Raw genomic sequence first — 24,105 nt, forward strand, 5'->3', positions numbered from 1 at the left:
ACCAACTTTCATCATCCTTCCTTTGAACGAGATTTTTTTTAATTTTAAATGAAAAGAGATGATGAAAACGATGGGGGGGGGGGGGGGGGGGGGGGGAGGGGGAGATTATTCAACCTAGGCAGGTGTGGGTTCGCGAGAGTTCCGTCCGGGAGTGGAATCCCTCTTACCCAGGAAACTCCTGCGCGATACGGCACGGGGGCTCTCCGTCAGCGACGAGCCCGACACTTCGGCGGGCTGAAAAGTGCTCTTGATGGTCACGGTTCCGCCTCCTACGCTCAGCTCCTTGGGGATGCCCGAGCCCGACTCGTCGACAAAGTAGGCGTGCTCGCCGAGGTCGTCGTCGCTGCGGAGCGTGTGCTCGCCCTTGACCTCGACCTTGAAGGGCACGTCAGGCGTGCACGTCACCTTGAACGACTCGTCAAACGTCCAGCTGCCGTCGGATGACTTGTGGTGCCTGGTCTTCCCCACCGTCTTCTCCCGGGGCGACAGCTGCGTCAGCGTCACGTACAGGTCAGTCGATGCCGGGTACCCGCTCGCCCCCACCACCGTGAAGATGGCCGTGCCGCTGCCCGGGGACGGCGGCGCGTTGCTGCGGATAGATGCCGACCCGAAGCTCTTGGTCCGTGCATGTCCGTTGCCGTTGCCGGCCCCGTTGCCGTTAGGCGGCGGCGGCGACGTCTCGATGCTCGGGATCGGCTGCTGGTCCGCCCCACCCGCCGCTCCGTCCACGCCGTTGGCTGCCACCACGGGCACCGAACGCTCGGAGATGGCGTCGTCGTCCTTCTTGCTGAAGAGACCGCGTCGCAGGAAGGTGGCACCCCTGCCGACGCCCGACGCCACGGCGGCGCCGCCCTTGAAGGGAACACCGGCCACGCCGGTGACGATGCGGCCGGGGCCTCCGCCAAACGTCGCCGTCCCGCGCTTGCTCCTGCGCACGTAGTCGGGTCGGAATACGAGGCGCACGCGGATGCTTCCCGACTTGCCGTCCAGGGGCAGGCTGACCTCGGTGGCCCTGAAGGGCTCCAGGCTGTCCAGCGGGATGGGGGCCCCGCCCAGGAAGTCGGGCCTGCCGCCGAGATCCCAGTCGTAGACGTCGACCTTGAACTGGGCCGCCGTGCGCGAGGGCACGTCTACGTCAAACGACTCGTTCCACTTGGGATTCAGCGTCTTCTTCTGCACCTCGCTCTTGTACACTTCCTTGTCGTTGAGCTCGAACTTGCAGAAGGGGTCGCTCTTGCCGTTCCTATCGGCAGCGGGGAGATCGACACCGTCGATCAGGTCGACGCGGAGCTTGCCCATATTATTGATGCTCTCGCTGGCGTCCAGCTGCATCTTGATGGGGATGTACTTGAGGCTGACCTTGACGGACCCCGGGCCGCCATCCTCGGGCTTGAGCTTGAGCGTGGTAGGGTTATTCTAGGCGAGTCAGCATCTGTTGTCGTCCTGGCCCCTCTGGAGAAGAGAAGGAGAAAGGATGGGTGGGTAGGGAAGAGAGAACGGAGGAGGAGAGAGAAGAGCGGAGGAGAGAGAGAGAGGGGAGAGAAACATACCAGGCACTGCTTCAACGTGTCAAGCGTGTTCCCAGACACCGAGGCCAGGACCTTGTCGGAATCGTCACCCTTCTTGCGGGCCTTGATGGTGAGCTTCGAGAAGTCTAGCTCGCGGATGACGCAATCGCCGATCTCGTCAAACGTGTGCGACTTCTTCGAGGCCTTGGACGACGTGTACGCCGGGTACAGGTAGTCGTCGACGAAGATCTCGAGCCGCGTGTTGGAGTCGGGCATGTCGGCCTCCATGAGCTTGAAGATGAGCAGGCCGCTCTCGTGCCTGAGGAGCTCCTCGGGGCTGAGGCGCAGCTTCGGGGGTCCCTTCTTGCCGACGGGCTGCTTGCCCGACGCGAGCGACGTGTTGGACGCCGAGGACGTGGGGGTAGTGGGGGTGGCGGGCTTCTCGGCGGCAGCAGCGGCGGCGGGGGCGGCGGCGGCGGCGGCAGCCTCCTGCTTCGCCTCCTCCTCCGCCTCCTCCTCCTCCGCCTTCTCCTCTTCGTCGTCGTCGGGGTCGGCGACGTTGAGGCAGGGGTAGAAGGCGACCGTGTAGGTGAGGGTACCCTTGGGCATGCCCTTTCCGTGCATGCGCAGCCCGTCCTCGCGGACCTCCTTGAGGTCGTGGGCGACGTACTCGCCGTCGACCTGCCGGATGTAGTCGCCGGCGTAGAGGTCGACGAGGCCCAGGCTGCGGTCGCTGCCCATCTTCTCCGTGTCCATGGCCTCGAGCGTGAGCTTGTCGCGGGGCGAGTGGACGGGCACGTACAGGACCTCGTCCCACTCGGGGTTGAGGTCGTTGAAGAAGGTGACGGTCCGGCCCTTGTCGATGCCCGAGAGCAGGACGCGCATGTAGGCGTCCGACTTGCCAAAGGCCTCGAGGTTGCGCAGGTCGGTGGCCTTCTTGAAGTGCAGCCTCATGACGCCGATGGGGGTGACGTAGCCGCCGCTGCCGACGACGCCCGAGATGGCGACGGGCCTCCACTGGGCCGTCAGGTGGACGCGGCCGGACGAGGCGCCCGACAGGTGGTACCACTCCTTGCCCTGCTGCATCAGCTCGAGCATGTCGTCGAGCTTGATCTGGTACTTGCCCAGGTCCTGGTCGCCGGCGAGGTCGCGGTCGTCCTTGACCGAGACGCCGAGCTTGGCCTTGCGGCGGTCGGTGATGAGGATCTCCTTGGAGCCGTTGTCCCAGATGGGGTTGTTGGTGCGCTTGAGCTTCTTGGTCTGGTGGACCTCCTTGCCGTTGAGGAAGAGGCAGGCGTAGGGGTTGAGCATGCCGACGAGGCTCTTGGTGCCGTCCAGGTCCTTGGCCTGCTGGACGGTGAAGCGCAGGATGCCCTGGTTGGACTCGGGCGGGGGCTCCTCGACGCCCTCCTCGTTCTTGGTGGGCTCGAGGACGGGGAAGAAGCGGAGGTCGCAGGAGACGTTGCCGCGGACCTTGCCGTCCGAGATGACCTCGAGCCGCAGGTTCTCGTGCACGTTGAGCTCCTCGACGTTCTCGAGGGGGAAGGAGGCGACGCCGAGCATCTTGGACTTGCGGAAATCGTTCTTGTCAAAGACCTGGAGGTCGAGCGAGTCGGTGAAGGAGTTGAGGACGATGTAGTGGGTCTCGTTCCAGCGGGGGTTCGAGTTGTCCTCGACGGTCTTGGTGCGGGCCAGCTCGTTGCGCTGGTTGAGGGTGACGGAGACGTACGGGTCGACGGTGCCGGCAAAGTTGTCCGTGTTCTTGAGGGCGTTGGCGCCGTGCAGGGTGACGGCGAGGACGCCGACGGCCTGGTCGACGGGGTTGCCGGCGAGCATCTTGGCGACCTCGATGGGGAAGGTCTTGGGGGCGTACATCATGGGGGCCAGGTTGCCGTGTATCTGCTCCTGGATGAAGCTCTCGAGGCCGGGGATGAAGTTGATGTCGAAGCCGAGCGTCTCGCCGCCGAGGGGCTTGCAGACGTAGTCGATGGTGGGGCGCTCGAGGAAGCACATCTCGACGCGGTCGATGTGGGGGAAGGGCAGCTGGAGCTTGATCTTGAGGCGCATGATGCCGGAGAAGGCCATGTCCTCGACGATGACGTCGAGGCCCTTGCTGATCATGGCCTTGCCGACGCGGATCTCGAGGACGACCTTGGGGTTGATCTTGTTCTTGAGCTGGCGGGCCGTCATGTCGACCGTGTCGTTGGGGGTGAAGCTGAACTTCCAGTCCATCATGACGATGTCGTCCTCGGTCCTGGGGTAGGTCTTGACGTGCTCCATGCGCGGGGGCTTGGTGCCGAGGGTGAAGGTCTTGAGCTTTAGGCTGTCGAGGAAGGAGGGCGTGGCGGAGCTGAGGACCTGGTCGACCGAGTTGACGATGGTCTGGGCGAGGACGGGCTGGTAGATGGGCCAGAACTTGACGAGGAACGAGTTGATCCACTCGAGGGACTCGTTGTCGGTGTCGAGCCTCTTGAGGGCCATCTCACGGTGAATGTCGTCGCGGAAGTTGCGGCGCACGCGGCGCAGCGAGGTCCTGTAGTAGGTGGAGCAGAAGGCCATGACGATGATGAGCCAGCCTAGGCCTCCGCCGAGGACGGCGACGAGCCAGGATGCCAGGCAGGCGAAGACGACCATGGCAGCATTGTGGTACCAGTCTGCAGAAACATTGTCAGCGGCCCTTCTTCTCCCTCTCCCTCTCCCTCTCCGCCATCCCCCACCCGGCAGCAGCAGCTTCGTGAAAGGGCCGGGTGGGGTTGGGGGGGAGGGTTCCTGTCTATTCTGTCACTGACCGCCGTAGAATTGATCGGGAAGCTTGCCCTCGAGCCATGTGGCGTGCTCGAGCAGGCTCTGGAACTCCTCATCCTTGTCGCCCAGAGGACCGAACATGGGAGCCCAGCCGGTTCGGGAGAAGGGCTCCTCCTTGGCCTCGGGGTCGCCATCACCCAGGGGTCTCCCGACGGAGCCGTTGGCGATATCAATGGCACCGCCCTTGCCAGCCTCGGGAAGCTCCTCGTCCGGGCCAGTTCCGTCATCGATGTCGGAGACGATCGCATGGGCCTTTTCTCTGCTGCGGAGCTCAGCGGGGATAGCCTACGGGATTCCCTCTGGTCGTCAGTATGGGTGGAAGCTGAGTGGAAGTTGAAGGGAGGGAGGGGCTTGTGTATGTATGTGTGGTCTGCGGGAGGGATGCTCCTTACATTGCGGGCCTGAGCGCGCTTCTCGGCCGCAGAGGCGTCCGGGTCGAAGGAGAAGGCGGGGACACCCGACCTCTTGGACTGCTCTAGGATCTCGTTCTGGGCAGCATCGGCAGCTTCCCGAGTCTGGGTAGACTGGGCGGCTTCGATGGCGCCCTCTGCCTTGAGCTCGGCTGCGTCGCGGGACGGCATGACCGGCGGTGTGTGTTTGTGAGAGAGAGAGAGAGAGTGTGTGTGTGTGTGTGTATGTGGAAGAGCGAGCCTCTTGTCAGGTGGCGTTTGCTTGTATTTCTTTCCTCGAGGGGGGTGAGGGGTCCGAGACGGAATCAGAAGACGATGTCTGGACAAGTCAACCTCGGGACTGCGAGCGGGTCGGTAGCATCCACGGTGCTGTCCGTGTGCGCTCTGATGATGGCGCGGCCGCGCAGCGCGAGACGAGGAGCGGCTATGAGGGAGGGGAGGGCGCCTCTCGTTGCGTGGAACGAGGAAACGGGAGATGGATGATGAGGGTGTGCGTGCGCCACACTGGTAGTGAGTGCGTCACTATGGCCTTGCTGGGGTAATTTCCGGGCCAGCAGAGAGGAAATGGGAGGGGGGGTGGAGGGGAAGAGGAGATGGAGATTGAAGGGCTAGAATTGAAATTGAGCGATTGAAGGAGCAGGAAGGAAAGAGAGAGAGAAAAAAGAAGAAGGAAGGGAAGAAAAGAAGAAGTAAGAAAAAGGAAAGAAAGAAAAACAAGACCGTCTCAGGCTTAGAGGAGGAGGAGGAGGAGGAGGACGGACGGCAAAGAGAGGAATTGAGAGGGCCAACCAAGGTCCAAGGCTGTGGCGCCAGAAAGCAAGCTGCAGGCTAGTCAATAGCTAGCTCAGTTGGATTGAGATGGGGGTCAGCCCAGCTGTAAGACAAGTGCAGTGCAACAAGGGAAAAAAAAAGGGTTTTGTTTGCTTTTTTTCCCTCTAATTTATTCATTTTCTTCTTCATCTTTCTCTTCATCTTCATATCTCATCTCACATCACACGCCAATATCCGGATCAAACCAACCCAACCCAAACCAACCAACCAAAAAAAAAAAAAAAAAAAACCCATGTATGTACCTTTTGCGGCTCCGTTCCGTTACTTGGTACATGTATTTCTTCCACATGCACTCGTATGATGCAGCAATAATATTGCCGATGGGCAGCATAATAACTTCGTGGAGGTAGTCATATTACTCGAGCGATACATGCTCTCGCACACGTACATGTATATATCATCAGTAGCTTATACCTGACCCAAGAATAACTCTTCATCGTCCATGGGTTAATGCTCGTCATCTGGGGTTGATAGGGCAGGGGGTGAGTGAGAATACATGCTGTACGTACATGTACGGGTACCCCCGTACGAGTAGTCGGAGAAGGAACCGAGGTATATCACCCCTAGCGAGTTGAAGAGAGTGGGAGGGAGGGAGAGAGAGAATTTTCCTAGAGGGTAAAGATCGAGAAGGCTGGATCACCAGCCAGCCAGCTAGGATGAATTCTGTCCAGGATCATGACGGAGATGGCGTGCAGCACAGCTGAACCGGCGACGTAATGCAATCAAGATACGATGTACAGGTTATTATTACGAGTACTCGTAACGACCGCAGTACGAGCAGTGAGCACTCGTCGTCATTCTCTGCCCATCCCACAAGTTGGCGTGGTTGGGTGGAGCGTGGAGCGTGGAGCGTGACAAGGGGCGGAGGAGGAGAGGAGGGGCTGGACGCCAGGTGGAGATGGGACCCGTGGAACCCATCTACTGTCACACATCTTGGGTTCTGCTCAGTGGGCAGAGCAGTGATGATGATTGATGACTACGAGCGCTGGATGCAGGGTGGCTGCTACGAGGTAGATTGTAGCGCAGCCAGCCTGTGATGCAGAGGCCTCGGCCTACGGAGCACAGATTGACGGGTACAGGCATTCATTCATTCCATCAATCATCCCCCCCGGGTTATTGGATAAGATATAATAGACTGTGATGTTGGGTCCGTTCCCGAGATCTCTCTCCAAATTCTCTCTCCATTAGACATGGTACTGATGATACGAGTACTCCGTAACTGATGCATTTTTTTTTATTGCATGTATTACTCGGTTGGGTACGGCACTGCTATTGATTATTGATTATACCGTACGTGTACGAGTAGCAATACTACATGCACTCACTACATGCACTCACTACATGCACTATTACTTACTGATAGTACCACCTGTCTCTGTGCCTCTGCCTCTCTGCCTCTCTGCCTCTTCGCCTCTCTGCCTCTCTGCCTCTCTGCCTCTCCCTCCCTCTCTACCTGCCCCTGTCTGTACACGCTGCACACGTCGCCCCGCCACTCCAACTCGTGTTTACCCCGTCTGCACCCGTGCGACTCAGGTAACCGGCGCCGTCGCCCCCCCTCCGTCAGCCAACTCATGCACCGGAACACGCACAAGAAGAAGAGAGCAGGTCGAGTCTTTGGAACATAACACACACTTCTCCGTCTCTCCCCCTTCCCGCACACAGCCACCATCGACACGGGGCATCAGGGAAGAGATCGTCATCATCATCATACTCGTTATACACTCCACCACCAGCACACACACACACACACACACACACACACACACACACATACACACACCAGGCATATCGTCACTGTACCCCATCATCGACACACACGCGAGGCATCGTCATCGTACTACATACCATACTCGTGTGGACATCATCTCTCTCCCATCGTTGCGGGGACCTTTTTATTTTATTTTTACAATGACCCTGTCCCATCCTTGTCAGCCCCGATCCAGGTAATCTGTACGTGCACACGCACGCACGCACGCACGCACGCACGCACGCACCTACAGGGCTAATACCACCACATCCATCTAGACAGTTAATATTAGCTGCCTCTGATCTGTACTCCTTACTAGGTCTCTGAAGACACTACAGATGATTTTATTTACTGCTTAATATCGGTAAGATAGTAAGATACTCCGTGCTCTAGTATGATTACCTTTTACGAGTAATACATGATAATAACAATACCTGTAGAGGCCTCTCTACCCTCTCTTACCCTCTAGGTTCCGATCCGCGTCCCTTGTTGAGAGTCAGGTCTTCCTGCTCCCTACATGTCCATACCTGGTATAGTATCAACACATATCACACCAAAAAGAAAAAAAAAAATCAAATTCAATTCAATTATATATATATAAAAAACATGCGCAAGTGCCCGCACTAAATCTGGAAAGAAGGACAGGAGAGAAAAGAAAAGGGCACTAAAAGGTCCCATCCATTCCACCAACTCCAAAGCCCCCCCCAGTAACCCCCCAGTAGCCCCATCTTTCTCCACTCTAGCTCTTCAGCTTGACCGGGTGCTTTTTGCTTTGGCTCTGCTTTCCATTGCTTTTATTTATTTTATTTTTATTTATTTATTTTTGCTTTGGATTGCTGCTGCTCTCTTTCTCTTTCTTTCTTTCTTTCTTTTTTTTTTTTCGTCTCTGATACCCCTGCTCCGAAAATCGTCATCCCGCATACACTCTCGTACATGTAAACAAAACTCGTGAGATGCACGTGTACGGGTACAAGTGTCGATGAACTATCGATGGCTGCCTAGTATTGCCGTCGCCTTCCTTGTATCGACATTGTTTCTAAGCTGCTTGCATACTAGTGTTCTCCCGAGGAACAGAAATAAAATAAAATAAAAGCACAGATCTCTCCCCGTCTTGTCATTTAATCCATGTCAATAGCTGACCTATGCTATTGATTTCTTTTCTTTTTCTTTTTTTTTTCTCTTTTTCTCTTTTTCTTCTTTTTTTGACGGTATGCACCATGCCGTGAACCCACGTCACATGCTTTTTTTTTTTTCCATACCAGAGACCCCACACAAACGTCTCACACGGCAACACATGTTCATTTCACCAGACCTTCCCAAAGCAACGACGACGCAGCAACAGATACCAGTATGTGCTCGATGAATCGTCATACCGTGTTCGATTTGAAATGATATGTACCGTATCAGTCACAGAGATGACGCAAAAGTAAAGGAAAAGGAAGAAGAGGAGAGAATGTGCTTATGAGGAACCCGACAAGAAACAAGTGAAAAAAAATGCAGAGAGAAGACGGGGAAGAAAGGGGAGTGGGGGGGAGAGGAATAGGTAGAGAAAGACACCTAAACTCCTATGCCTGCAATTGAAACAAATAGAAGAAGAATCTAATATCCAAACCCGTCATGTTGGTGTACAGGACATCGTCCAGGGTGATTGACAAACCAGGCCGAGATGCACGACCTGTGGAACCGACAGAGGCACTCCAGCCTCGCCATCGGCACTCCCACCGTAAACTCCTCCAGACAGATGGTGCACTCGGCGTCGTCGATGCAGTCCTTCTCCGTCGCCGCGTACGAGTACATGCCCGTACGTCGGGGTGGGATCACCCCACCTCCTTCTCCTGCTCCGCTACCACCGCCGCCGCCCGCCCCCGATCGGCCGCCGGGGCTGTTTCCATATGTGCTGTGCGACGTTATGCAGGACGTGATGTGCGACTCGCGGAGTGCTTCAAAGTTGGCCAGATGCCGCTGGGGTAGCTCGCGGTGGCAGATCGGGCACTCGTCCTCCTCGGCAATCTGAGGCGTGGGCGGGAGAACTCGCTGCTGGTGGTAGACGTGGTGGGACGACGATGGAACGGCAGACGTCGATGCTGATGTCGGGAGCCCGTAACGGCCCGCGTGCGGGGGGACCGACGTGCTCGGTTCGCCGCCACTTTCTGGGTACCGTCCCGTGGACGCGTACGGGTAGTAGGCGTTGGAGCTGGCGCGTATCCGTGGTGAGGGGGACCCTCCTGAAAGAACGTTTCCTGACGGGTTCTGTGGTGCATTGCACTGTTAGCATACATACTCTCTCTGATGGATTCCTGGTCGTTCAGATGGGGGGGGACTCACCACGGTCATGCTCCTGGTCCTCGGCCCGTATGATTGGAGGATATCGTTCGCATGGTGGCTTCCCGGCAACCCCATGCCAAATCGGCTGCTACTCGTCGCGGCCGCATAGGCATCCCCAATGCTGCTCCACGATCTCTGATGAGAGCTCCTGGGGGACAGCACTGACGGCGAGGGCGACGACACGCTCCCCGCTCCCGGTGTTCCCGGCACGGCACCCGGTCCCTGCTGATGCTGCGGGGGTGCAATGTTGGGGTCCGGCACACACGGGTTGCACAGCCGCACCCTCTCGCCCCCAGATATGCCATTCATGTCGAAATATCCGGAACCGAAACCGTCGAAAAGCAGGCCCTGCGAGATGGGCATATCGAATCCGGGGGGTCGCACGATGTACTGGTAGGGAATGATGATCCGGTGAGGAGAGCAAGCGTTGCAGACGACCCTTCCACACTTTCTGTGGGTGCGCGCGTGTACATGTCAGTTTTGGTGGTCCTGGGGAGGGGGCGTGAGGGTGGTTCCATACCTGCAGTGATGCTTCCTGACGAAGAAATTGAATTGCGTGTGACAGATGGGGCAGTACGTGACCTCGACATCAGGCTGCCATCTGGGCACGGCGAAGTCCGAGGACCGTCGACTGCTCGCGCCCGTGTCCGAGCTGTCGAGTCGTCGTGCACCGGGGGGTGCGGGGAGGGGTGCCGCTGCCGGCTGCGTAGCCGCCCGTATCTCGGCAGAAGCAGCAAGGCTGTCATTGCGAGGGGGGCGGGGGGCAGCACCGGGGAACGGTGGCAGCGACGGGTGATGTTGATGCTGTTGCGGTGCCGGATGGGCAGGATGATGATGAAGTCCGCGGATGTCAAGCCTGTGCAGACCGCCTGCGAGCGACGACGTCGTCCTAGATAGAGTCGACACCGATGTCCCGCTGCTGCTGCCGCCGCTGCTGCTGAGTTGCGCCTCGGCCAGGGTCACGCCCAGCTGGGAGATGATGTCCTGACCCCTCGATTCCGGCGTCTCGGGTTCGCCGGCCCACAAGTCTTGTGGTGAGTCGTCGAAAGTCGGGAGCACAGGGGGCGGCGGCGGCGGAAGAGGAGGATGGCCGTCATCGTCGTGTTGCTGCTGGCCTGCGGAGGAAGCAGAGGCAGAGGTGGTAGTCTGGGTACTGACCAGGGCCGGCGTCTCGGCACCGCTGTCGGTGTCGGCCCATATGTCTTGTGGTGAGTCGTCGAATGTCGGGAGTACAGGGGGCGGCGGTGCAGCCTGTCCGTCGACAGGTCGGAGGTCAGGGACAGCAACGTCTTCTTGCTGCCCGGTGTCGCTGCTGTGAGACGGTTCGACTTGCGTCCCCGGTGACGGGACGGGCGAGGGACCATATTCGGTGGATGGTCTGGGGTTCGATTCGTCGGGCGTGGCCGAGGGGCTCACCTCGCGAGGTGGGCTGGACATGATGAGAGTAGCTCCCCAAGTCTCCAGGCCAGTGTGGGGGCGGGAGATGATGAAACAGAGGGGCCGCCACCTCTGGCTGCCGTTCGGTTCGTATATGCAGAACTTGAAAAAACAAAAGGGGAGGGAGAGAGAGAACTGTAATCGAGTTGCAAGTTGCAGGTTCCTATGAAGGGGGGGGTTTACGTTGGTCGTGGAGAGCCTAATGTAGAGAAGTTGGGATTGTTAGCTGTAATCAATCTTGGTGGCTGAGGCAGCACCACCAGCCTTTCGCCACAGTCCGACTAAAAACGCACCTCTTGCTTTACAACTCGAGGTTCGTTCGAATGGCGTATGCATTGTGCATAGTGTGAAGATGATTAACCCCGAAAATAAGAGATTCCGTGCTTCGAAGAGAAGCAAAGGAAGGGGGGGGGGGGGGGATCTTCTCTGCAGGGAGAGGGAGAGAGAATGTGCCACTTTCCCCCCGTTGTTGAGGGGAAATTCGGCCCAGAGACGCGCGATCATGCGTCTGGTCCTGTTACGGGCGTTGCCTGAATTAGTAATGCTGCTTGAAAGTCCCAACCACTGCGGTCAAGGGTCATTGCGTCAAAGCCTTCTGGATGTTGACCCCTCATATGCTCTCCGGCGCATAGCTACTATATAACAAAAAAAAAAAAAAAAAAAAAAAACCTGTAATGATAGGATCTGTTTTTTTTTCCTAGATACGAGCACAAGTACAATCTCATTGTCATTCCGACGTTAGTGGCAGAAGGTTAATATACGAATTTATTAGTACGAGTTCTGGGGTTTTGTTGGCACCAAGTACGGAGTAATATACTGTATCACCAAGCTACGCGATGGAACTAGCCCTTATACAGTGAGGCGTCAGGCCTCCCCCCCGCCCCATAATCTTATCAGTTCTAGATAGCTGCTTATCGACCGTCTCGCCCCGTTGCCGTGATATTCCCTAGTAGAGAAGATGCAATGCCAAATGATTGTTAGTCGTCTACCGTCGCGCCGCCCGATTGCTTGGTGAGCTACAGTCGGGAAACTTACAAAGTAATGTCAGCCTTGCGGAATCATGTCGGGAGGTGCTGAGGTAGTCCCGTGATTTGATGCCTTCTCTTTTTTTTTTTCCATCTCTCCTTGCTTTATAGGTCCTTGGGGAGTCGCACGTGGCTGACAGGCAAAGTAATCTACATGTAGTCTTACTACTAATAGTCGTAATGCTACTTGCGTCTTAGTCGCAGTTCGTCGGCCCATCCGACTGGGCTCGGCTATCTATGATTTCTACTGCATCGTCATGAATACTCTCCAGCTTCCCCCCCCTCCCCCCATTAGATGAAATAAACAAAAAAAACAAAAATCTTCTAAAATTCCTCCTCCCTTCCTCCTCCTTCTATTCAATGCTCGATCGGTATAGTCTTGTATCTCAACCCCGATCATGAGCGACACACCTGTCGCCCTCATAACGGCCGGATCAGCCGGTCTCGGGGCTGCCACAGCCCGCCTCTTTGCCCGGAACGGCATGCGCGTCGCGGTGAACTACTACTCCAACGCCGAGAGGGCGAACCGGCTGGCCGAGGAGCTGGCTACGATATCACCCGACACGCTGGGCAAGCTCGACTACGTCGCCATAAGGGCCGACTTGGGAGACCGGGCGCAGCTCACTCAGCTCGTGGACGAGACGGTCCGGACGTTTGGGCGGATCGACGTCGTCTTCTCCAACGGCGGGTGGACCAGGTTCCGCGACATCGGCAACCTGGACGACAATGTCGTCGAGGAGGACTGGGACCGCTGCTTCAACATGAACGTCAAGTCTCACCTGTTTCTCATGCACGCGGCCAAGAAGCACCTCGACGTCACAAAGGGGGCCTTCATCACCACGGCTTCCCTAGCCGGCGTCAGTGTCAGCGGGAGCTCTCTGGTAAATCTACCGATCCACTCACTCGATAAGAACCCCTCCCCCATACAGCATACACCCATAGAGATGGGCCAGTTCAGTAACACTTCCTCTCCTTCCTCTCAGGCATATAGCGTCACCAAGGCTGCTCAGATTCATCTGGCAAAGGGCCTCGCCAATGCTGCCGGTCCCAATATCAGGGTCAACACCGTCTCTCCTGGACTCATGTTGACTGTACGTTCGACTCCCATTCTTTCCCCTCTCCTCCGCCCCCCCCCCCCCCCCCCCCCCCCCCCCCCATGACCGGCAAAACGCCCGGCCGACCCCTCATCTCCCCCGCACGCATGCTGACGATGAAAAACTCTTTTCTCTCCCTTCTTCTTCTTTCGTTATCTGTAGGATTGGGGTTTGGAAGTCTTTTCGGTGGAAAAGCAAAATGCAATCCGCGAGCGCACCAGGCTCAAGCGTCTGGTTGAGGTGGACGATGTGGCCGAGCAGGTGCTGTGTCTTGCCAAATCCAAGAGCACTACTGGGGTGAATGTGGTGATTGATGGTGGCATGTTTGCTTGATGAACCTATTGACTAGTAAGAATGGGAAGAAGTGATGCCGGACTTCTTCTTCTCCTTCCTCTTTTCCTGCTGCGTGCCATAGTGGTCTGGGTTGGGTTGTTGCCAACTCCCGTACTCGTTTCTGTTAAGAAAATTTCACCATGATGCAAGAGCAATAAGTAATGCTCGTGACCTCATACCCACATTATCACCCTCCCATGGACACCGCCTTGTAGAGTCATATGGTGGTGCTCGTATCTTCTTTTCTTCGACTATCGATTCTTCTCCTACTACTTCTTTCGAGGAACAGTTCCCCCCATCCCTTGCTCTCCCTCTTTCTACCACTATCTCTCTGGGTGTATGAAAAAAACACCACGGCCTGACACAACCCTTCCCGCCTCTACACCGACGGTGTTCTCTCTCCCCCGCTTGTGCCTGTAGTAGGCATCTCGGTTGTTGAGGATGGCATGGTGGTAATCAAGTCGTCCCACATTAATTGGCATATACGTGATGCGAGCATTGGACTCTAGCTGCCAGTAGCATGTAGCCGTGGTAGCATGGCAGTAGGCGTACGCGTACTTTTAAGATGTATCGACGCAGATGCGTCCGTCATTTCACTACGAGATTGACCGCTACTATCGTTGGAGAGCTAGGGTCCGTCGTGATCAATACATATACATGTATCTGTTCCGTACTAGTACATGCATAGGACTCTTCCTCGGCCCTCCTTCCCTCCTTGCGGATATCATGGGTGCCACGGTCTTTGCTGGTTGTCTCGGAACCAGAGATGCCAAAGCGCCAAGACGAGCTTGCTGGTAAGCGGACGATGTGCATATGCTTCTGTAGATGCAGTCGTATTATTACTACCCGCTAAGTGGTTTGGGGTAGTGGTGTGAGGGATTGGCAGCGTGACTACCCGTAATCTTTTGGAGAAGAAACTACTCGTCAATACCCGTACATGCGTTCATGACTCATAGTAGTAGTGGTAGTAATTAGTAATAGTAGTCGTAGTCGTAGTCATAGTAGTCATAGTAATAGTAGTAGCAGGTAATAGTAGTACTGACAGTGATGGTAGCGATAGTACGAATATCTAGTAATACGTCGTAGTCCGCCTGCAGAACAAAGATGCTGCCCAACCGGGGTTGGCGACTGGTCGGGCCGGGGGTTTCTTGGCTCTTCTGTTGGGTCCGCCTTCCCCTCCCCTTCCCCCTCCTCTCTTTTAAGATGGCTGAACACGCGTACTCGTCCCATTTTTAAAACAGAATCAAATGAAAAAGGAAGAAGCAGAGAAAAGAAAAGTTGTAGGGTGAGGTTAAATTGACTGTACGGGTGTGTACTCTCACTCATCACTAGCCATCCTAGTCTCGCATCCCGCAGTCTCTCCATTTCTCCCGCTTTTCTTTCTTCTTATTTACGACATGTTGCGACGTCCAGCACTTGTAATCGTTCTGTGCAAGGGGAGCATGATTGGTAAGAGTAGCAACCACCGATCACCGTTGACGTTCGGTAGGGCTGAAGACGGGCAACATACGTTGCGTTCCGTGAGGCCGTAGGAGTGACGCGATGACAGATCTCGGGAGCATGGAGCTTTGGCTGTGAACGGAGAGAAGACAGAGAGAGAGGAGAGGTGAGCGCGCCGCGATGGTGATGTGCTATAGCAGAGAGTCGATACGGTGCAGCCCTTATCTTTTCGCACATAAGAAATCATCTCCTTTTCCTCCGCTCCCTTGATTGAGAGACATGTCGGACATTTCGGGTTTCTTGAGGCTCAAACAAGGCCCGCCCCCCCCCCCCCCCTTGTGTGCGTGCGCGTGCGTGTTCCGGCAGTCAGTCATCATGGGTATCTCTCGCCCTCACTTTCTTCTTTTTACAACGTACCCATAATACTCCGTACGAGTATTCGTACTCCAGTAAAAATACAGATCTGCGGCTGGTAGGCGGACCCAAGGGACGCGTGGCAAGTGACGGGAAAAGGCCCAAAATGAGCTGGCCTGGTTTTTGCGTTTTCTTGGCAGTCGGACGGCGCACATGCAGTCATAGTCATAATGCTAGCAGCAGCACTCTCCGTAGGGATTCCGGAGCTGACCCCGCTCAACCCATCGGCCGCTCTGGAGGGGGGTGGTGACCCATGGTGGTGCATATTGTGTGATCCCAATGCCAACCCATCAAGCCGTGTTGCTTGTCTCGTCGTGCGTGCGTGCGTGTGTTTCTGTGTGTGTGTTGGGTTTGCTGTTGAGAGGAGGCCGTGTGCTCGAGGTACGACAGATTAGGTATCGCGCCTCTTTCGACTTCTCTCTCTTCGTCTGTGTCGTCGATCGAATTCGTCACTCAGAGTACCCGAGGATGGTTGTCATCCAAACTCGGTCGATACGTCTCCTCCTCCCCCCGCTCCCCCGTCTACCTAGGGATCGGGAGGAGCTGGAGTACGGAGTACAGAGTACGGATACTCATAATCATTCTTGCCAATCCTTCTTGCCAAGCCGCCATCCTCCACAATGGCTGTCTCTCGGTTCGAGACCGTGGCTTGTGGGCGAAGCGTGCGGGTGAGCTCGAGGCCTGAAGACTCCGTCGATCTCGCACTCGGTAGTGATAGTGTGATATTATGCCTGTCATCCGGGGACGTCGTCGTTGCCAAGACATGGTACGCGCAACCCTTTCTTGTGGTCCCCCTCTCTCCCATCACACCCCCATGGGCCATAACCGAATCTTTGGAAAGCTGTTGCCAGCTGGTGTGCTGGACCACGGTAGGAGCGACGACGTTGAAAAAAAAAAGATCGATGCGGCATAGATTAATTGAAGATGCCCAACCTCTCTACTCCCTCATCTTTTGATGGATGTCAGTGATATATTGTCTTGCCGATCGATGGTGATGGTAATGATGAACGAACAGGATAGGTGTATACTTATTGTACATGTATTTAGCGCTGTGCGAGCCGTGCTGTGGTGCTGTAGATCTTTAGGGGAACTTTTTTTTTTCCCTTCCCCTTTCTCTAGTTTTCTTTTGACCCTTGGCACGGCCCGTGGGGGACGAGGAGGGAGCTTACGACGACAGCCCACCCGCAACCATGCAACGGAGGCGTCCTTGGCCACGACCACAGCCAGAAAAAAAAAAGGTAAGAGTGTCCACCACCCTCTGGCCTTGGCACCTTGGAGCTGCTTGCCTTCTTGCCTTGGAGGGAAGAGGGCCCTCAGCAGAAACCCGAAGAAGTCAAGTGATGCTGAAACCGTTGCTATATTCTTCACGTGCACTGGGGGTGGAGGGAACAAGGTTAAAATATTCATTCTTCCCTGGTACTGGGGGTCCTTGATATGAACACCACTATGACTACCTGCTTGTACCGGCAGCAGCACCAGCATCAGCACGTACGACGGGCCGTATGAGCAGTACTCGTATTATTCCGTACTGTGCTGTTATTATAGGTATCAGCATTGCTATTAATACTATAAGAACGGAGTACGGGAGTATTATCTAGCAGATTACTTTATTCGCCGCGTACCTTGGTACCGCTGCCCAGCATACAGAGGCACGGGAATTATTACGTCGTATTGCACACGTCTGTACTTCTCTGTACCACACTATATGTACGAGCAACTGGCAGTTGGTCTTGAGCAGCGTCCGTACGGGGAGTACTCGTATTCCTTTTGGCATTCGTACCTGGTCTCGTGCATTTTACACGTTCCTTCTCTCCCGCACCCATCCCGACCTGCCTCGTGCACACTTACCTTCCTCCACTTGCTCTTTCCTGCTTTCTGTCAATTCCTTCTCTTTCCTCCCTTCCCACTGTATCCTTCCTTTTACTACACCCGACCTGCCTTTCTGGTACTCGTCCTTTGACCGGATCGTTCCTGCCTTCCTGACTTCAGCTGTCCGTCTGCTTCCGTCCCTTCCACTAGCTATGCTGTATTAGCTGTGCGATGACGCCTTAGTGCCCATGAACGACGTCCAGCCATCTTCTTTTGCAGAAAAGTGAATATAGCTTGGGTCGTGGCTTGAGAGGGAAGGGGAAAAAAGCGGTAATTCCTCCGCGCCACAGGGACCGGGAAAAACCGTGTCGCCGTTGACTGTGAGGGGGAAGGGGAAGAAGAAGATCAGCTAGGAGAGAGAGAGAGAGAGAGAGAGAGAGAGAGAGAGAGTGAGTGAGTGAGTGAGAGAGAGAGAACGGGCGGGACAGATCAGAGAGAAGAGCATATTGGGCCACTGACGGAACCATGGCTGGTCCAACCCTGTCGCAAATCTTGGATCCTCCTCAACCGAATTCTGGGAGTCAGCAGACGTGCTCCTCACTCCCGTCATCATATTCCATGGGCGACAGCAGTTTGCAGCATCCCCGCCATCATCCGCACCACCAGCAACCGCTCCCAACCCCTAGCCCTGTCCCCCGCGGGCAGCCGACGAATACGCGTAAGCTCGGAGCGGCGCCTGTCACGCTACCGCCTCCCACCACCACAACCACCAACACCAACCCCAACACCACCGACACCAACACCGCCAACACCAATGCGGGTAATGCTGTCGCTACCTCATCCGTCCCCACAAGTTCAATTCTCCAAGTCCGTCCGGCTCCCGCATCAGCTTCCATACCACCATCCGCCGTCACGTCCGCATCAATACCCGCATCCGCCGTCCCTGTCCCTGTTCCTGTTCCTGTCTCAGCGCCGCTCACCGTTGCTGCGATCCCTGGCTTCATCAATGATGGCCACCGCCGCAGCAGCAACTACAGCAGCCATGCCTCTCCTATATATTATCCCGCCAATGCCGTCAACTCGCCTGCTGCTGCCAGACCGGTGATCAGCCATCGTGGTCACAACCTGTACGCCTGTCGCGACTGTGGAAGGTCCTACTCCCGCCCGGAGCATCTTGTCAGGCATGTGCAGACTCACACGCTAGGTCGCCGTTTTGTCTGTGACCTGTGCCAGAAGTCGTTTGCTCGCAAGGACCTTCTCCGTCGTCACGTCGCCAACCACGCCAATGACTCGCCCAAGAAGCGTCGCCGCACCACCGCCCCGGGCACCGGTCGGGTCTCGCACGCCTGCCAGTCCTGTGCCAGTGCCAGGGTCAAGTGCGACGATGAGAAGCCGTGCAAGCGCTGCCGGACTCGCAATCTCAGCTGCGTCTTCACCGAGTCGCCTTCTACCGCTGCCATGCACCTGTTGCACATGCCCAGCGCACACTCATCTGTCAATCCCAACGATGGAGAGGGGTTGACCGTAGCGGCAGGAGACCCCACGGCTGCATCACGCCGCTCAATTTCGCCAGGATCCTTGGGCCGCAACCAACCCCGCTCCTTACCGAGCGAGGCAGTGCAAGCATCCCCGCCCGCCTTGCAGCAACACCACCCACAACGCCCATATGCCTACCATTCGAGGACGTCAAGTATTGCTCCATCCTGCTCGCCCCAGCGGAAATTATCCGGCCATGACCTCAGTCAGTTACCACTTCTCCCCAACCTCGCCTGCTGCGAGCTTTGTCCAGCCAAGGCAGTTTCTGGTCCAATTCCAACCTCGGATGCCGGCGAATTGGGACGAGTTCGGAGCCGGCAACAGTCGTCAGATCTCGTGAGCTGACCGGGTAGATTTGATAGGATCCGACTACGCACCCTTCCCCGAAGAGCTGGAGCCTGCCGCCAGTGCCATGGACCAGGACCGACTTCCCTTTGCAGACTTTCTGCGCCATGTTGTCAACCTCGACGCCGATCTCGTCGGCCAGGGAGCGATCCAAGGTCTCAAGGTGCTGGATTACTGCGACCAAGGCAGCCTCGAGCTACTGGATGGCGACTTTGCACTGCTCGACTACTGGAACGCTGAAGGCAGCCAGAGGTTGGTCCAGGGTTCAAGATCGATGTATGGCCGTGAACCAGACGACGGGGCCCAGGCGAGGCAAGGCTTGGTCAGTATGTGGACTAACTCCCGGTGCCCCGAGCCTAGGTCCCAAGAGGGTGCGCGGAATGCCACGGCAACTACAGGAGGCTCGGACAGCGTCTCCGATTCTCACGGCAGGACCGAGCGTGTGACGTCTGAGAGGCTGGAGAGCTCCGCACGAGACCGCATTCTCGCCATGGTGCTCAATACGGCTAGGCGGGGTGCCGTCACGGCCAGGCTGGCGGCCTCGTTCCCCTCGGTCGATATAATGGACATGCTGATACAGGATTTCCTGGCGTCGCTCTCGAGCCAGGCGTCGGGATGGGTCCACCTGCCTACATTTGGGTTGAACGCCCAGCCGACTGAATGGCTTGCGGCGGGAGCAGCAGCAGGGGCTTGTCTGTCTCCTATCCCGACCCTGCGCAAGTTCGGATTCATCCTCCAAGATGCAGCCCGTAAGCCAAAGAATGCACCCGTGCTAGGACGGGAGAAGGTTTCAGAGTGTGTGCTGACATGATGTCTAGGAGGAGCACTGCCCACCCAGGTATGCCGACGCCAATGCCGCTCGCGGCCAGCCGACACGATGGCATCCGAAGGATAAGCTGACAGGAAGAAAACAACAGTCTGCAGGCGGCTCGGTGGCAATGCCAGATGTGGCCTTGGTCCAGGCATTTGTTCTCGTCCAGGAGATGGGCCTCTGGAGCGGCAATCGTGGTCGTGTGGAGCTTGCACAGAGCCACCTTCCTATCCCCGTGACGGTAGGGACTGACCCCAACGCCCAGAAGCCTTTCTTCGCCCTCTGCAGTGCTGATACTGCGTCACAGTTGATGAGAAATCGGACCAAGTTTCAACGCAGCTCATACCCAACCATGGAGGTGGATCCTGCCGACGAGGGTCCCGAACTGGAACGAAAATGGAGGGTGTGGATCGGCCGTGAGCAATGGAAGCGGTAAGTACCTGATGCAGCTCGGCTAAGCGCACAAGACAATCCGAAGGGAAGGAAAAGGGGCGAGGGGTCGGGGGGTTGGGGGGGAGAAGACGGCTGACGACGTATCATCTCTCCAGGCTCGTCTTCCACTGCTTTCTTCACGATGCACGGTGCTCCATGGTGACCATGACGAACCCATTCATGTCGTACGCTGAGCTGATGCTCCCTCTGCCGGAGTCGAGGGAGCTGTGGCTCGCCAGGAACGCATCGGAATGGAAGGCCGAGTATCTGCTAAGGATGGCCGAGCAGGATGAGACGACCCAACCATCGCTGGCCGACGTCTTTCACGAGATCCACCTGCTTTCCGGGAGCGGTATGGGGGTCGACATGCAGTTTTCCGTGTCCGTCTACCTGCACGGCTTCTGGGCCCTGGTCCTCGAGTACCGAAAGCTCAGTGCCGTACACCGACCACGCTCATCCAGGGCTAGCATGGGGGCCAGCCAGAACCTCCTCCTCGGGTCGCGGCACCAGGAGCTGGTTCGGGATCTCCAAAACTTCTCCTTAATGACGGAGGAGTGGCCAGAGATGGCAACGCAAGAGCATGTACTGCTGCACACGCTCAACATGCACCTCCACGTGTCGCTGGACGATGTGCAGCTGTTTGCGGGAAAGGAGGGGGTAGAGCAGGCGCGCCAAACGTACCCGGTCCTGCAGCAGTGGGCGCTGAGCTCGGAGGCCCGCACGGCCATCTGGTGTGCGGGCCAGGTGTTCCGGTACGCCAAGGCCTCTGCCCCCGGACAGCTGCGGGACTTTGACGCCGTGGCGGTAGAGCACGCGGGACTGGTGCTCTGGACGTACGGCGTCGTCAGCGCATCAGCTGCTGGCTGCCTTGATGGCGGCGGCGGGACACTGCCTAGACGGCAGCAGCAGCAGCAGCAGCAGCAGCAGCAGCAACATTCGGCCAAGGTGTACCTTGACGGGCCCGACACGGCAGCGACGCAGAAGTTTGTCTCATTTGGACAGGGAAGACCCATGCTTCGAGGTCCGGCCGTCAGGGACACGGTGATGGAGGTGTGGGCCGGAGACGCGCAGGCGTGTATAGATGTGGCACGAGACATCATCGTGGGCAACTTCAAGGACGGGACCGACAGCGTACCGCCCATGGCGGTCAACCTGTGCACGCTGCTGAGACAGCTGAGTGAGGCGGCCGTTGTGACGGGTGCTGTGCAGGCTCGAGCCCCATGAACCACCCCCATCAAAGAGGGGAATGTTCCTCTTCTTTCCAAAAAAAAAAAGTTTTTTTTTATATAAAAAATCCTCCTCTTTAATTATGCCATCGTTGTTGTCATTGACATTATGATGGCGACTATATACCCCCTATAGGATTTCTTTAACGGCCGAAGTAGTTAGACTAGCATACATGATATATGGTGATCGTGATGATGACGGCGCTGTCTGGTGCATCGCGTTGTTGCATATGTTGGATGATGTGTTTTGATGAAGAGAAAGGACGAGCGTGGTCTTGTTGATCTTGAGAGCCTTGATTCTAGAGAAAGACGAAGGGGCAGTATCCTAGGAGGTTGATGGTGTCTACAATAAAAGGAAGCATTGTAATTGCAATTCCAATGCTTCCTTTCATTGTAGTCATAGTACCGTGTTGAGCAGCGTGTGTTTTTTCCAAGCACGCGGGCTCTCGGGCAACGGGGAAGTGGGATACGAATCCCCCCGGTGGGAGGAGGAATCGGGCTTCTACACTCCTGTCTGCCCTTCTGGTATTCTAGCTCTCTGCCCGTCACGTTTTCCCTCTCTCTGGTCGAGTCGGATGATTCAGCTTTGATACTTGACAACCTTGTATATTTGCTGTGTACCTTATTTTTATATATCATTTTTTATATCATTTTTTATATATCATTTCTTTATATCATTTTATATCTTGTTTTATTTTTCACCTCATCTTCTTCTGTTCTTTTTATTTTTTATTTTTTATTCTTTCAAAAAAATCGACTCTGGCGATATCCCCTCCTCCCCCCCTACTACACACCACTCTGTGCGTGGTAGCTCTCAAGAAACAGACATACGACAGCAGAACCAGACCAGCACCAGCCACAGCCGACAGCCATGGCGTCGTCAACATCATCATGGTGGTCAGGGCCATCGTCACCGTCACCGTCATCGTTATTATCATCGTGTCCGACGACGACGGCAGCAACCGTGGTGACGGCCACTGCCATAGCAGCAACCGTCCTGGCAGGAAGAGCCGTCCTCTTCCGCCCAAGGGGCCAGAAGACGCGGACCATACCCGGGCCCCTGACGACGGTGGCATCCGATGTGCTGGTCGGGGGGGAGGCCGGTCTGACGTATCGTCCCGACCAGTTTCCCGGGGCGAGAGATGTCGTCACTCCGGTATATTCTTTTCTTCCTCCCTCCCTCTCCCTCTCCCCTCTCCCTTTATCCTCGTCTCTCTATCCTCGTCTCTCTATCCTCGTCTCTCTATCCTCGTCTCTCTATCCTCGTCTCTCTTTCTCTAACGTGATCAGTATGGCTCTATGAGGGTGTATGAATTCGGACCGGAACAAGGGCAGAAGGTCATCATGATCCACGGGATTAGCACATCATGCGTGACTCTGGGACGTGTTGCCCACGGTCTCGTCGACAGGGGATGTCGCGTCATGTTGTTTGTAGGCTCTCTTCTTCTCTCTTTCTCTCTTTTTTTCGCCACTCCTTCTCTTTTCCTTTTTCCTTTCTTTCTCTTCTTCTCATCATCTCCTTTTCTGTCGACTTTTCCTTCTTTTTATCCCATCTCTATTTCTACCTTCTCTCGTTACTACGACGAAATTTACCGATGCTAAACACTTCAACCTCTCAGGATCTATGGGGTCGAGGCTTCTCGGACGGAGTAGGCGACCTCCCCCACGATGCAAGGCTGTACGTATCGCAGGTCCTCCTGGCGCTAGCCTCGTCCCCGCTGTCCTGGACTGGCCGGGACGCCCACCTCCGCGTGGTGGGGTACTCCCTCGGCGGCGCCATAGCGGTGCAGCTCGCCGCCGCGCTGCCGGACCTGGTCCGGTCCCTCGTCCTGCTCGCCCCGGCCGGTCTGATTGACCCGAGCAGCTTCGGTGCCGGATTCAGGTTCGTCGTCACGTCCGGTTACGTCCCCGACTCTGTCGTGTCTGCCATCCTTAGGAGACGCCTGCGGCGACCCATGGCTTCTTCTTCTTCGTCGTCGTCGTCGTCGTCGTCGTCATCCACGGCGCGTGCCAGGCGAGCAGCCGCCGCTGCCGCAGACGGAGGCAGAGAGAGGGAGGGAAAAGGCGATGATGCTGCCCTCACCGCCGAGGCTGCCGACCCCCTGCCCGGACAGGACGTCACGCCCCTCCAGGTTCGCGTGCTGAGGTACGTCTCTTGGATGGCGCGGAACCACCTCGGCTTCCTGAGCGCCTTCACGTCTTCTGTCCGTCACGGGCCGCTCTGCAACGAGCACGAGGCCTGGTCGCGGCTCGCTGCCAGCCGTCCCGCTGGGTCCACGGCCGTGCTGCTCGCCAGCGATGACGAGATCATCGTCCCGGGGTACTATGAGGAGGTAGGGCTGCCGCTTCTGGGGGGTAGGGATAATGTGTTTTGGACTCGTCTTCCTGGTGGTCATGACTTTGTCATGACGTATCCGGAGAAGATTCTCGAGACTTTGGATGAGTTTTGGGGCTGAGATGTGGATTCCTCTTTTTTCGTTGCTTCTTCTTCTTCTTCATTGTCCTTTTCGTTTCGCTCGACTTTGATGTACGTAGTTGAATGCTTTCCCTTGCCTCTTCTACCTTTATAAACGCCTA

General features: G+C 56.4%; 4 protein-coding genes across 4 annotated transcripts; 2 read left to right on the top strand and 2 right to left on the bottom strand.

Annotated features, from left to right (window-relative positions):
- Positions 1-114: 114 nt before the first annotated feature.
- GMORB2_6207 (Ca2+-dependent lipid-binding protein, contains C2 domain) lies at positions 115-4,894 on the bottom strand (the record flags this gene model as incomplete). The annotated part of the gene is made up of 4 exons (XM_035468177.1): positions 115-1,416; positions 1,551-4,162; positions 4,298-4,598; positions 4,706-4,894. The coding sequence occupies 4 exons, from the start codon at positions 4,892-4,894 to the stop codon at positions 115-117; spliced, it is 4,404 nt and encodes a 1,467-aa protein (XP_035322158.1).
- Positions 4,895-8,900: 4,006 nt separating this feature from the next.
- GMORB2_6208 (FYVE zinc finger) lies at positions 8,901-11,063 on the bottom strand (the record flags this gene model as incomplete). The annotated part of the gene is made up of 3 exons (XM_035468178.1): positions 8,901-9,551; positions 9,627-10,077; positions 10,147-11,063. 3 exons carry the CDS (start codon positions 11,061-11,063, stop codon positions 8,901-8,903), a joined length of 2,019 nt encoding a protein of 672 aa, XP_035322159.1.
- Positions 11,064-12,486: 1,423 nt separating this feature from the next.
- On the top strand, positions 12,487-13,515 carry GMORB2_6209 (Short-chain dehydrogenase; the record flags this gene model as incomplete). Its single annotated transcript, XM_035468179.1, has 3 exons — positions 12,487-12,969; positions 13,072-13,179; positions 13,345-13,515. 3 exons carry the CDS (start codon positions 12,487-12,489, stop codon positions 13,513-13,515), a joined length of 762 nt encoding a protein of 253 aa, XP_035322160.1.
- A 4,350-nt stretch (positions 13,516-17,865) lies between these two features.
- On the top strand, positions 17,866-23,984 carry GMORB2_6210 (Zinc finger, C2H2 type; the record flags this gene model as incomplete). Its single annotated transcript, XM_035468180.1, has 7 exons — positions 17,866-18,919; positions 19,077-19,808; positions 19,984-20,302; positions 20,419-21,505; positions 22,565-22,684; positions 22,819-22,959; positions 23,148-23,984. Coding segments are annotated over 7 exons (4,290 nt in total), but the record flags the coding sequence as incomplete, so codon positions are not given.
- Between the last annotated feature and the right edge of the window lie 121 nt (positions 23,985-24,105).

The sequence above is a fragment of the Geosmithia morbida genome (assembly GCF_012550715.1).
Source record: "Geosmithia morbida isolate 1262 chromosome Unknown scaffold_5, whole genome shotgun sequence".
Taxonomy (NCBI): Eukaryota; Fungi; Ascomycota; class Sordariomycetes; order Hypocreales; family Bionectriaceae; genus Geosmithia; species Geosmithia morbida.